Source organism: Lissotriton helveticus, chromosome 11 (genome assembly GCF_964261635.1).
Source record: "Lissotriton helveticus chromosome 11, aLisHel1.1, whole genome shotgun sequence".
In the NCBI taxonomy this organism is placed as follows: domain Eukaryota; kingdom Metazoa; phylum Chordata; class Amphibia; order Caudata; family Salamandridae; genus Lissotriton; species Lissotriton helveticus.
In genome coordinates, this window is record NC_136072.1 from 359,929,071 (window position 1) to 359,943,022 (window position 13,952).

Here is a 13,952-nt window from a genome sequence, read left to right on the forward strand (position 1 = left end):
TCGGGGTGGAGGCCGGGGTTGCTGCCGGCTGAGGACACAACTGGCGTCGGCTGCAGACGTGGAATCAGCACCGGGGGAGGAGTTCTCTGGTCAACCGGCGCTGATCCAGGCCTGGATGCAAGGGGACCCTGCAGTGCTGGGGCCGAAGCCGCATGCGTTGAAGGCCTAGGGCCCCCAGCCAAGTCCGCATGGCCCCAAGACGCGCCAGTGGAGTCGGGCTGCCCAAAGATGGCATGCATTGCTTCGTAACAGCTTCGAAACTGGGCAGGGGTTGCTGCGGGTCCCGGGAAGGGAGGGAAACTTAGAGTCAACCCGTCGTGTCCGCATGCGGAGGAGGGGCACCACCCGCATTTCTCGTCGCATCAGCCGACAGAAGGGGAGAAGTCGAATAGCGACAATGCTTCTTCGACTTCTTCTTGTGCTTTGACTTAGCTGAGTAGTGCGAAGACTTCGAAGACAAATGGTGGTGGTGGGTCCTTGACCTCCCGCGCGACGGGGACCTCGAACGGTGTGGAGCCGACTGCCGTGCCTCGAGAAGCTTTCAGGACCACTCCCGCTAAGACTTCAGACTCATGGTCTGGCAGTTGGAACACGACTTGGGGTCATGGTCGTGTTCCAAGTACGGCAGGCACACAAGGTGCGGATCCGTCACCGACATCAGTTTTCGGCAGGAACCGCAAGTCTTGAAACCGGGTATCCCTGATGTGCACCAGGAATCGAAGACACAAAAATGGCGCCGACAAACGTTGGCAAAAAAGTCAGTCAAAAAGTGACTGGAGGTACCGCTCTCTCCGGATTTGCGCTGGCTGGGGAGGAAAAAGAAAGAATTTACGTCAGCGCACGGGGCCGGCGTCTAAGTAGCTACAGCGACGTCATCCTGGCGACCCAGACACCAACGGCGAACGCGGAGCCGACTGACACCACCTTTTGACGCGCAGAGGTACTGCTGATGAAAAATTCATGGATCCAGTCTGACACCTGGGGTTAATGCTAAGGTAAGGAAACTATAACTAACTGTCTCTTTCAGATTTACTTTGCTTGGAAAACTTTGTTTTCCCTCCCCAGAGTACCAGGTTGACAGTGATGGCGTGAAAAGTGTCACAAATTAACAAAAGAAGCTACCATCCAAGATCATTTGCCAGGGGAATACACCTTCTATCTATAAGGAATAGAAGACATCCTTGAAAGAAATGGGGGTCACATATTTCTTGTACCTCAAATTCCAGGTGACTTTGTACCATGATGGGTGGGGAAATATGAATTCCTTTATTAAATCACCAAGGTCATAAGGTTTTAGTTGGAATACCAGAAAGACTGGGTGGATCTTCTTCGAGCTAGGTAAAGTTAGATGCAAATTCACTGGCATGATTGTCTGGAAATGCAAAAAGGATGGCAGGAGCAGGAAGCAAAGGAATAAAATGTCACTGGAGGTATTCTTGACAGCAGCAGGTGGGAATGTAAATAATGGAGTATTGAATTACTTTGCTTTAATGCATGGCCGACAAAAGGATGTGCTTCCCCTAACAACAGCACGTTAGCTTGCCAGGAGTCGTTTCTGGGAAAACACCAACATTTGCCATGCATGCTATTAGAGTCAAAGATAAATATAAAATAACTATCCCACGTTTCACCATGCACACATGTTACAGTACCTTCCCCAAGTCCGAGCCTCCTTAAATACTCTGCCCGATCCTTCAGTTGCTTCACGGTCACCCTCTGCACATCTGGGTAATTCTGCAGTATTTTTAATATAGAGCCAGGGTTCAGCCCCAACAAGAGTAACTCAGAGACAATAGTCAGACTCTCCTCAAATCCAACACCACCAGCTTGATTCAGAACCAACAGCTGTATGACCTGAGCATTACTAAATCCCAAGTCAAGGAATGACGCTGCTGCTTTATTCAAAACTAGGTTTTGTGCACTTCCTGACAGGCAGTGACTGGCACATTCCTGGATAGTTTTTCTCTGCTGTGGATATTCTTTGCCTTCAGGAGAATCAACAGAGAATACAGAGTTAATACTGGACTGGTAGCCAGTGCACAGCGTTCGCCATTCATCATGTTGAGAGCACGTGTGTATGATCAGACTTGTGCGTGGAGCACTTGGCTTTAAATACCCATTAGCAGCAAGACACACAGCCAAGAAAGGTCTTCTCCAATGGTGAACCTGTGGAAATAAATACACACTAATAAATTGTATATATTAAATTGCTGCAGTTATTGTGTACTTTAATTATATCTGATTCATTTTGTCGAAAACTCACCTAAATAATATCTTGCCATTAGCCCCATTTAGTGTGGGTGTCGAACCCAAATATTCAATCACACCCCATTATTCTGACCACTCCAAAATTTACCAGACAACTCAGCTCCTGCATAGATTTCATGTTTTGATAAGAGACACCACCCGCCTCAACATCAGGCCCAACAAATCTGGCAGAGTAAATAATAACTTGCTCCACTAGATTCTAGATTAGGGAAAGTTAAAGCATCGTATTACAAAATCTCAAAATAATCAGTACAGAATATTTGTTAAATGCCATGAAAACATAGTTACAGAAGTACATAATCAGAAATCATAATAATTGTAAGTACCAAGTAAACAATACAATTGTACTTGACTAGAAAAAAATGATCAATCGTTTAAGACCCTGAAGGTTAGGAAAATCTCCATCAAATCAAATCAGACAGTCCCAGGAGGAACAGGAAGAAAGTCTTCTGACTCACCCCCAAAACCAGGTTTTTTTTAATACACATTTTCACCATAATTAATTAGCAAAAGCTGCAAACTCACAGTGGTCTGACTAATGATAACACCTTCTAAACAAATCAGAAATTGCCACGTAAAAATAATGTTAATAGAACAGCTTCTACACTGTTGTTGTCCGGAGATGCACAATACATTATGTTACATTAGTCAAACAATAACCCATATACAATTATTTCAACCAGTCCCATCAGTAAGTTACAGCAGAAGGACCTTAAAAAATGATACATACGAGCTCAAAGGAAAATAATCAGTTACGTCACATTGTTCTGTGAGTGAAGACTACAGAGACTATAGGGAGAGAAGTCATGCATGGGGACATTGATGATGGGGGAGGGGGGAGGGGGGTGGGGGGGAGGGGAGCAGGAGCAGTTTGTACAATTCCCCAGAAAAAAACATCCATTTTAATTAAAATAGTGTCCTAATAGAAAATGTGTCACAACTAAAACACATAACTAAATATACTTCTAAATGCTACAGCAACTTAGTTTTAAATGCAATATTATTAATTCATGGGTTACGACTAGAAATTATCATAAATATTAGCATTCAAAATACTTACTCAGCTAAAATTACACATTGAGAAAACAGTTTCACAAATACTCCCCGTCCAGTTCTATATTTATAATCACACACATTTATAAATCTTTTTTAATCAACTATCAGTAAGTGAATGCCATTGTCATCTTCAGTTGCTTTCGAGAATTCTCTGTCATCTTCATCTTGCTAAAGTTACTCTCCTTAAAACATGCCATTTCCAATTCCATAGAATCATTTTGGGTCTTCAACCTATTACCTTGACCTTTTTTAATTGTACAGATAATAAAATGAACCAAAAGAAATAGAAGTATTGCACAAATCATTACTACTGGTGTTAATTTTAATTGTAATGTGCTACCTCCCGCATCACTCACCAATTCACTAACACTTTCAAAACCCTTTCTTAGATTACTAAACAAAAAAAGTCTACACTTCCCCTTAACCCAGTTCTATCAGTGAATTAATTATGTTCGAAATAATAGTTAGGTTATCGACATTCTTTTCCTTTGTTACCTTGCAGACTCCTTTCTTCGCTAGAATGTCTAATGCTAAGCTGTTTTGCATAACCACTGCTCTAACTGCAAGCATTTCTCCATTAACTATTCTAAAAGCTCATGCTGTATCTGCTCCCATTCTATCAACTAAAGTTAAAAGGTGCCTAATCTTCATGTCACTCATAGAAACATCTACTAAGGAAATATTAGCTCCTAAAATATCTAAAACTACTGAACCAAAGGTCCTTTTAGTTCTTCTAAATCCCATTGCATCATCGATCTCTTTCACATGATAAATTCTAGGTAACTCTTAAGACATACCAGGCACCATTGCAGTTTTTTTTTTTTTTAATATAATTTGGAGAGAGCATATCAATAGAAAAGTCATTTATATTTCATAAACCTTAAAATACATTTAACATGTAGCACAAGAGCGATTGCTTGCCTATCAACACAATAGTTCCAGATAGGACACATAGAAAATAAGAAAACAAAAAAACCCTTTTTTTTTTATAAACATAAAAAGAAATAAGGTCATGGGCAGCGAAACTTAAATGATAATTCATCCACAAATCTTTAAGTAGTAAGAGGGAAACTTATAACAAAATTCACCCTTTCTTATTAGATAACATTCTGTTTTATAATCCAGTTATTCATGGGGGCCCAGATTGCCTTACCCCGCTTTTTAGGTCTCGCTGAACCAATGCGCATTCGTTGTTCTGCGAGATTATAGTGGGCAAAACAGCTCTTGCAACCAGCGAGGATTGTCCCCAATGCATGTGAGTTACTCAAGTGCGACGCTTCCACAGTGCGCACTTGAGCTCACTTCTCAATCACACCCCATATGGTGTTCCCTCCCAATCGCACATCAAAGGCTGCTGCTCCCCCGAAAAAGCGCTCCCGCCCCCCCCCCCACAGCAATGCCAAGAGCGGCGCCAATGCTTGTTGCATGTGCGAGTTCATACAACTCCCGGGCTTGTTTCCCTTGTTCGGATTCCGCTCTATGCATAGCCCATACTCTGGCGCCCCTGTTCTCTTCCAAACTTCAGAGGAGCTCTAATCATTTCTTCTGCAAATGCGTTAGAACAAATTTGTAGATTACTCTTCCACCAGACAGAACCGTGAATGCGCACACGTGACGCAAGCCATTGCCTCTCCACAGCCCGCTCCGACGAAGGATAACTTTGCATCTCTAGACAAGACAATCAACTCTGTAGCGTGGCAAACCACGTACATAAATAAACTGAATAAATGCCTTGTCAACAGTTTTTTTTTTCACTCTACGGGACATACGGTTTAAAACTGTTGACGTTTCCTTTATAAATATGACTTCTTGCAATGCAAGGAGACTAGAACGCTGTTTGGCCGCTTCCTGCAATCAATAGCACGCCACATCTTTCATCGCTGCGGTATTAATTTGCCCTTATTTATTTCGCTCGGCACTAGACGGGCCGCGTCTTCCTGTTCGTGACAAACCTTTCATTCAGAATGAAGCATGGCGGCAGGCCGAGCGGCGGGGTTAGTAACGTTTGCGTGTTTACTACGTGCAAGATGGATGACCCGCTCAGGCATTTACACCCTCCTGCATTTTTATGACAGCACAAGGAAAGCCATGTGATGTATGAGCCGGGAGGAGAATAAGGGGTTTATGTGTCTAACAGCTGTTCGCGGGAATTTCAGCAATGTTTTAAGAGCTGTCACCATTTACCACTCACCCCTGCTCTCTGCTATTTACCATCCGGCCTCAATAATTTCGTTTTTTTTCCCTGCGTATTTGCACAAAGCAAAACAACACTGTTCTCAGAAAATAAGGTATTGTCCCTGGGAGAATGCTGACGTCTCCTTTCCAAGGGTGAACTATGTGTTTCAATTGCTTGTTGGTTTTCTCTTGGAATTAGTTTTTTTTACGCTTGTGGAAAGAGTCCCATTTGGCCAAGTGGACTTTATAAGGGGCAGGTTTGTGCCACATGTGCGGCTAAGCATTACTTTCTGTATTACAAATGTACATAATTTCTAGCTCCTTCTTAGCAAGGCCATAAATGAACTAAACAATAGTACCTAAGCCAGGTCTAGAGGCGCGCTACTCTCCTTCTCAAACAGGCTATTCAGGGAGCCCCAACACAATTCAGGGAGCCCCAACACAGTGCACTGCACTCCATCACTGGAGGCAATAATGATCAGAGAAACCTGTGATTGAGTGGATATGGAAAAGTAAACATTGTTAAACAACTTACTGGCACCACCATAGCACCACTCAGCACCACCACAGCATCACTCAGCACCACCACAGCATCACTCAGCACCACCACAGCACCACTCAACACCACCACAGCACCACTCAACACCACCACAGCACCACCACTCAGCACCACCCCAGCATCACTCAGCACCACCCCAGCATCACTCAGCACCACCACAGCACCACCACATTATCACTCAGCACCACCACATTATCACTCAACACCACCACAGCACCACTCAGCACCACCACAGCACCACTCAGCACCACCACAGCACCACCACAGCACCACTACAGCACCACCACAGCGCCACCCCAGCAACACTCAGCGCCACCACATTATCACTCAGCGCCACAACAGCACCACTGAGCGCCACCCCGGCATCACTCAGCGCCACAACAGCACCACTGAGCGCCACCCCGGCATCACTCAGCGCCACCCCGGCATCACTCAGCGCCACCCCGGCATCACTCAGCGCCACCCCGGCATCACTCAGCGCCACCCCGGCATCACTCAGCGCCACCCCGGCATCACTCAGCGCCACCCCGGCATCACTCAGCGCCACCCCGGCATCACTCAGCGCCACCCCGGCATCACTCAGCACCACCACAGCACCACTCAGCCCCACCACAGCACCACCGCGGCATCACTCAGCCCCACCGCGGCATCACTCAGCCCCACCGCGGCATCACTCAGCCCCACCGCGGCATCACTCAGCCCCACCGCGGCATCACTCAGCCCCACCGCGGCATCACTCAGCCCCACCGCGGCATCACTCAGCCCCACCGCGGCATCACTCAGCCCCACCGCGGCATCACTCAGCCCCACCGCGGCATCACTCAGCCCCACCGCGGCATCACTCAGCCCCACCACGGCATCACTCAGCCCCACCACGGCATCACTCAGCCCCACCACGGCATCACTCAGCCCCACCACGGCATCACTCAGCCCCACCACGGCATCACTCAGCACCTCCACGGCATCACTCAGCACCTCCACAGCATCACTCAGCACCTCCACAGCACCACTCAACACCTCCACAGCACCACTCAGCAACTCCAAAGCACCACTCAGCAACTCCAAAGCACCACTCAGCAACTCCAAAGCACCACTCAGCAACTCCAAAGCACCACTCAGCAACTCCAAAGCACCACTCAGCAACTCCAAAGCACCACTCAGCAACTCCAAAGCACCACTCAGCCCCACCACAGCACCACTCAGCCCCACGACAGCATCACTCAGCGCCACCACAGCATCACTCAGCACCACCACAGCACCACTCAGCACCACCACAGCACCACTCAGCACCACCACAGCATCACTCAGCACCACAACAGCATCACTCAGCTCCTCCATAGCATCAGTCAGCACCACCTTAGTGTCACCACAGCACCACTCAGCCCCACCACAGCACCACTCAGCCCCACCACAGCACCACTCAGCCCCACCACAGCATCACTCAGCCCCACCACAGCATCACTCAGCCCCACCACAGCATCACTCAGAACCACCACAGCATCACTCAGAACCACCACAGCATCACTCAGAACCACCACAGCATCACTCAGCCCCACCACAGCATCACTCAGCCCCACCACAGCATCACTCAGCCCCACCACAGCATCACTCAGCCCCACCACAGCATCACTCAGCCCCACCACAGCACCACTCAGCCCCACCCCAGCATCACTCAGCGCCACCCCAGCATCACTCAGCGCCACCCCAGCATCACTCAGCGCCACCCCAGCATCACTCAGCGCCACCCCAGCATCACTCAGCGCCACCCCAGCATCACTCAGCGCCACCCCAGCATCACTCAGCGCCACCACAGCACCACTCAGCACCACCACAGCACCACTCAGCACCACCACAGCACCACTCAGCACCACCACAGCACCACTCAGCACCACCACAGCACCACTCAGCACCACCACAGCACCACTCAGCACCACCACAGCACCACCACTCAGCCCCACCCCAGCGTCACTCAGCCCCACCCCAGCGTCACTCAGCCCCACCCCAGCGTCACTCAGCCCCACCACAGCGTCACTCAGCCCCACCACAGCGTCACTCAGCCCCACCACAGCGTCACTCAGCCCCACCACAGCGTCACTCAGCCCCACAACAGCGTCACTCAGCCCCACAACAGCGTCACTCAGCCCCACAACAGCGTCACTCAGCCCCACAACAGCGTCACTCAGCCCCACAACAGCGTCACTCAGCCCCACAACAGCGTCACTCAGCCCCACAACAGCGTCACTCAGCCCCACAACAGCGTCACTCAGCCCCACAACAGCGTCACTCATCCCCACAACAGCGTCACTCAGCCCCACAACAGCGTCACTCAGCCCCACAACAGCGTCACTCAGCCCCACAACAGCGTCACTCAACCCCACAACAGCGTCACTCAACCCCACAACAGCGTCACTCAACCCCACAACAGCGTCACTCAGCCCCACAACAGCGTCACTCAGCCCCACAACAGCGTCACTCAGCCACACAACAGCGTCACTCAGCCACACAACAGCGTCACTCAGCCACACAACAGCGTCACTCAGCACCACCACATTATTACTCAGCACCACCACAGCAACACTCAGCGCCACCACAGCATCACTCAGCACCACCACAGCACCACTCAGCCCCACCACAGCACCACTCAGCCCCACCACAGCCCCACTCAGCCCCACCACAGCCCCACTCAGCCCCACCACAGCACTACTCAGCCCCACCACAGCATCACTCAGCTCCACCACAGCATCACTCAGCTCCACCACAGCATCACTCAGCTCCACCACAGCATCAGTCAGCCCCACCACAGCATCACTCAGCCCCACCACAGCATCACTCAGCCCCACCACAGCATCACTCAGCCCCACCACAGCATCACTCAGCCCCACCACAGCATCACTCAGCCCCACCACAGCATCACTCAGCCCCACCACAGCATCACTCAGCCCCACCACAGCATCACTCAGCCCCACCACAGCATCACTCAGCCCCACCACAGCATCACTCAGCCCCACCACAGCATCACTCAGCCCCACCACAGCATCACTCAGCCCCACCACAGCATCACTCAGCCCCACCACAGCATCACTCAGCCCCACCACAGCATCACTCAGCCCCACCACAGCATCACTCAGCCCCACCACAGCATCACTCAGCCCCACCACAGCATCACTCAGCCCCACCACAGCATCACTCAGCGCCACCACAGCATCACTCAGCGCCACCACAGCATCACTCAGCGCCACCACAGCATCACTCAGCGCCACCACAGCATCACTCAGCGCCACCCCAACATCACTCAGCACCACCACAGCACCACCACATTATCACTCAGCACCACCACATTATCACTCAGCACCACCACAGCACCACTCAGCACCACCACAGCACCACTCAGCACCACCACAGCACCACCACAGCACCACTACAGCACCACCACAGCACCACCCCAGCACCACTCAGCGCCACCCCAGCAACACTCAGCACCACCACATTATCACTCAGCGCCACCATCACTCAGCGCCACAACAGCACCACTGAGCGCCACCCCGGCATCACTCAGCGCCACCCCGGCATCACTCAGCGCCACCCCGGCATCACTCAGCGCCACCCCGGCATCACTCAGCGCCACCCCGGCATCACTCAGCGCCACCCCGGCATCACTCAGCGCCACCCCGGCATCACTCAGCGCCACCCCGGCATCACTCAGCGCCACCCCAGCATCACTCAGCGCCACCCCAGCATCACTCAGCGCCACCCCAGCATCACTCAGCACCACCCCAGCATCACTCAGCACCACCACAGCACCACTCAGCACCACCACAGCCCCACCGCGGCATCACTCAGCCCCACCGCGGCATCACTCAGCCCCACCGCGGCATCACTCAGCCCCACCGCGGCATCACTCAGCCCCACCGCGGCATCACTCAGCCCCACCGCGGCATCACTCAGCCCCACCGCGGCATCACTCAGCCCCACCGCGGCATCACTCAGCCCCACCGCGGCATCACTCAGCCCCACCGCGGCATCACTCAGCCCCACCGCGGCATCACTCAGCCCCACCGCGGCATCACTCAGCCCCACCGCGGCATCACTCAGCCCCACCGCGGCATCACTCAGCCCCACCGCGGCATCACTCAGCCCCACCGCGGCATCACTCAGCCCCACCGCGGCATCACTCAGCCCCACCGCGGCATCACTCAGCCCCACCGCGGCATCACTCAGCCCCACCGCGGCATCACTCAGCCCCACCGCGGCATCACTCAGCCCCACCGCGGCATCACTCAGCCCCACCGCGGCATCACTCAGCACCACCACAGCATCACTCAGCACCACCACAGCATCACTCAGCACCACCACAGCATCACTCAGCACCACCACAGCATCACTCAGCACCTCCACAGCATCACTCAGCACCTCCACAGCATCACTCAGCACCTCCACAGCATCACACAGCATCACTCAGCACCACTCAGCACCACCACAGCAACACTCTGGAACACCACAGCATCACTCTGGAACATCACAGCATCACTCTGGAACACCACAGCATCACTCTGGAACACCACAGCATCACTCAGGAACACCACAGCATCACTATGCGCTACCACAGCATCATTCTGCGCCATCACAGCATCAATCTGTGCAACCATTCAACAACAACTGGTTCAAATATGTTCTCTCAATGTTTCAAGCTTTATTACAAATGTCACAAAAAGATGTTAATATTTCACTTCTGTTCTTGGATTTTCGTCACAATAAAATACACTGAACATAATCTTCACAAAAGTTATTTACAAAAGTTTAAGCTATTGCCATTATAAATTACAATCACTTTAAGTATTAATTATTTTAAAAAATTAAAAGCGATTGTTATTTGTAATATCAATACATCTAAGTCACGTAAATACAAAACATGTTGCATCACAAATGCTATAGGTGTCACATTTGCGAAATGTATAACTATTGGCATTGTAAATGACAAAGCTATTAATTTAGCTATTTTCAAAACCAACACATAAATAAAAAAATTGTCATTTACAAGACCAATAGCTCAAACTTTCCTAATACGAGACCTATTGCATTGCAAATGCTTATTGGCTTGGTGGCCTTTACACTTATAGAGGGTTTCTTCCAGCTGGTAAATTGCCAACAGGCGACCCAACCAAGCTTGAAATTGAGGGGGATCTGCGTTTTTCCAATGCGTGGCAATAAGGAGACGCATTAAGGCTATTGAGACAAAGACAAACTTGTTGTTGTGCCTGTCACCTTGCGCCTTTTCATCACATCCTAACAACATTAAGGTTGGGGTTATAATAATGTTTGCACTGATTTTGGATGACAGAAATTCCTCTATCTGCTTAATCACTGGGCCCAGTTTCTCGCAGCCATAGAACATATGCACTATATCTGCTGGTCCTTGATCACACCGTGGGCATTTATCGTCATCTCTTTTCCGCCACCGATGTAATTTCGCAGGGATGAAATAAAGGTCATACACTGTGTAATAGTGCTGAGCTTTCAAGTTAGCTGCAAGAAACGTCCCTTCGGCCAGAGCTAGTGAGTTATACGCATCAGCATCAGTGTCTCCTATTTTAGTTACCCATTTGCTTTATACTGCCTCGAGGTCGTCTGGAAGGGTATCTATTAAGATCTTATAAAAGTTTTTCATTTTTGCTAACGGTAAAAGAATAGTTTCTATTAACAAATTCTTTCCCAAAGAGATACTTTCTTTATTGATCCTATTAAAAAAGAAGGTGATCTGTCTATATTTAAGGTATGTTCCCGCCACAATGCCAAATCTTTGCTGCACCTCTAAAAATGACCGCTGTTGTTCATTAAAACAGATATCTCCCAGCCTCAGTATGCCTTTTTCCTCCCACTGCTTGGCCAGATTATCACACATAAATGCAGGAAAGAGAGGGGATCTCCACAATGGCGTATATCTGTTATAGTTTGATATCCTCATAAGCTCTATCATTCTTTTCCATATGCACCAAACTGCACTTATAATCTTAAATTTTGTCTTCTTGTAATAGCTAGGCTCTAGTTGGCGTAGGAGTACTCCTTGTGCATTCCTGCCTATTGCCAGCTCATAGATCGAGGGGGGCTCTATATTCATAGCCTGCTGGTTGTTGCCCACCCCAGGTATAATCGTTATGGCCATTTGTTGTAGGAAAGTTGCATAGTAATAAAATCTGAGATTAGGGACAGACCATCCACCACGGTCTTGTGGTAGCACTAAATACTTAACACCTTCCATGCTCATGACGAGCTCAGCTCGTCATGAGGCACACTGGAGCTGTGCTTATGACGAGCTGACCTTGTCACGAACAATGGATTTTTATATTCATCAGCACAGGAGGGGAAAAGTCATAGCACCCAAGGTGTTAAGGGAGCGCCAAATTTTTGAGTATTTCCAGACAACATTACTAAAAATGGCATCTACTTTTTTAAAGAATGAATCTTCTATTACTAATGGAATTGATCTAAACAAATAGAGGACCTTCGGGAGCATGACCATCTTAAGAATATTACATCTGCCTTTAAGAGTTAAGTGTAATCTATCTAGGTTACGTAAGTCTGTGCTAATCTTGTCTATCATAGGAGTCATATTTATATTCCAGTTTTCTTCTGGCTTACTGCAGATTTTAATACCTAGATAGGTTACTTTATCGAGCCTTCGAGAGTCATTACACGGGGTGCTAGAGTTACATAGGATCTGGGCTTTCCCTGCGTTTAATAGATAGCTAGACGTATGACCGTATTCATGAGCTAAGTTCTGAATTTGACTAATTGCATTTACCGGATCAGTGGTGACTTCTACCAAGTCATCAGCGTAAGCCATGATCTTTGTTTCTGATCCATTCCTCCTAACTGGTGTAATTGCTTGATCTTGTAATATTTGTTCTATAAAGATGAAAAATGGACAAGGCAAATAGTATACGGGAACACGGGCAGCCTTGCCTTGTCCCTCTTGCGATATCCATCGATTTTGATTCCTGCCCCATGATGTTTAACCTGGCGTAAGGCCTCTGGTACATTGCTTTAATTGCTGTTAAGCAACCAGACCCAAATCCTCTCTGTATCATGGTTGTCCATAAGTATTGCCATGAAACGCGATCAAATGCCTTTTCGGCATCCAGGAAGATCATAGCCAACTCTTCACTCGCAGTCTCAGTTATGTGAAACAGAGCGATAGCACGTCTGATATGGTCCGTAGTGCTTCTTGATGGTATTAAGCTGTGCTGTCATGGTGAAACGAGGCCGGCTATGATCCCCCCCTAATCGTAACGCAAACATTTTTTAATAAAGCTTGGTGTCTGCGTTCATCAAGGAGATGGGCCTGTATGAAGCAGGGGTGTCAGCTGGTTTCCCTTTTTTCAAAAACACCACTATATCTGCTCCCTGCCAGGAATCTGGGGGTATCCCACTATGTTGTATACCAAGATACAGATCTAGGAGTATCGGATTTATTTAATCTTGAATTGGCTTATATAAGTCATGTGAGATCCGATCGGGCCCTGCAGCTTTCCTTGAGGCCATTGATTTCAGGGCTACTAGAACCTCCTCCCTCGTAATTTCTTTTTCCAGTTCTTGTCGATGTGCTTCACTAAGCCTACGACAATTGCCTAAAATTAGCTCTGTTTCATTGCACTGCATGGGATCAAGGTTATCCTGTTGATAAAAATCTTGATAAAATTTTTCAAAAACCTTGATAATATCCTTTCATTTAGTATGGCATTTACCATCTTGGGTTCTTATGGCGGTGATACTATTTCTGGTTGTTCTTTGTTTGGTTCGTAGGGCGAGTATCTTACCAATAGACTCGCCATATTCATATCTTTTGTTCCTATGTGTCTCATAACAGGCTGCCCCCTTTCTTATATAATAACTACTT

General features: G+C 48.8%; 1 protein-coding gene across 4 annotated transcripts in view; it reads right to left on the reverse strand.

Moving 5' to 3' along the window:
• Nucleotides 1-13,952, reverse strand: part of MTERF4 (mitochondrial transcription termination factor 4) — a 221,688-nt gene that overhangs the window by 20,778 nt on the left and 186,958 nt on the right. For all 4 annotated transcript variants that reach the window (XM_078665784.1, XM_078665785.1, XM_078665783.1 and 1 more), the window contains one exon: nt 1,653-2,166. In XM_078665784.1, coding sequence (XP_078521910.1) covers nt 1,653-2,166 — 514 coding nt within the window. The remainder of the gene's footprint in view (nt 1-1,652; nt 2,167-13,952) is intronic.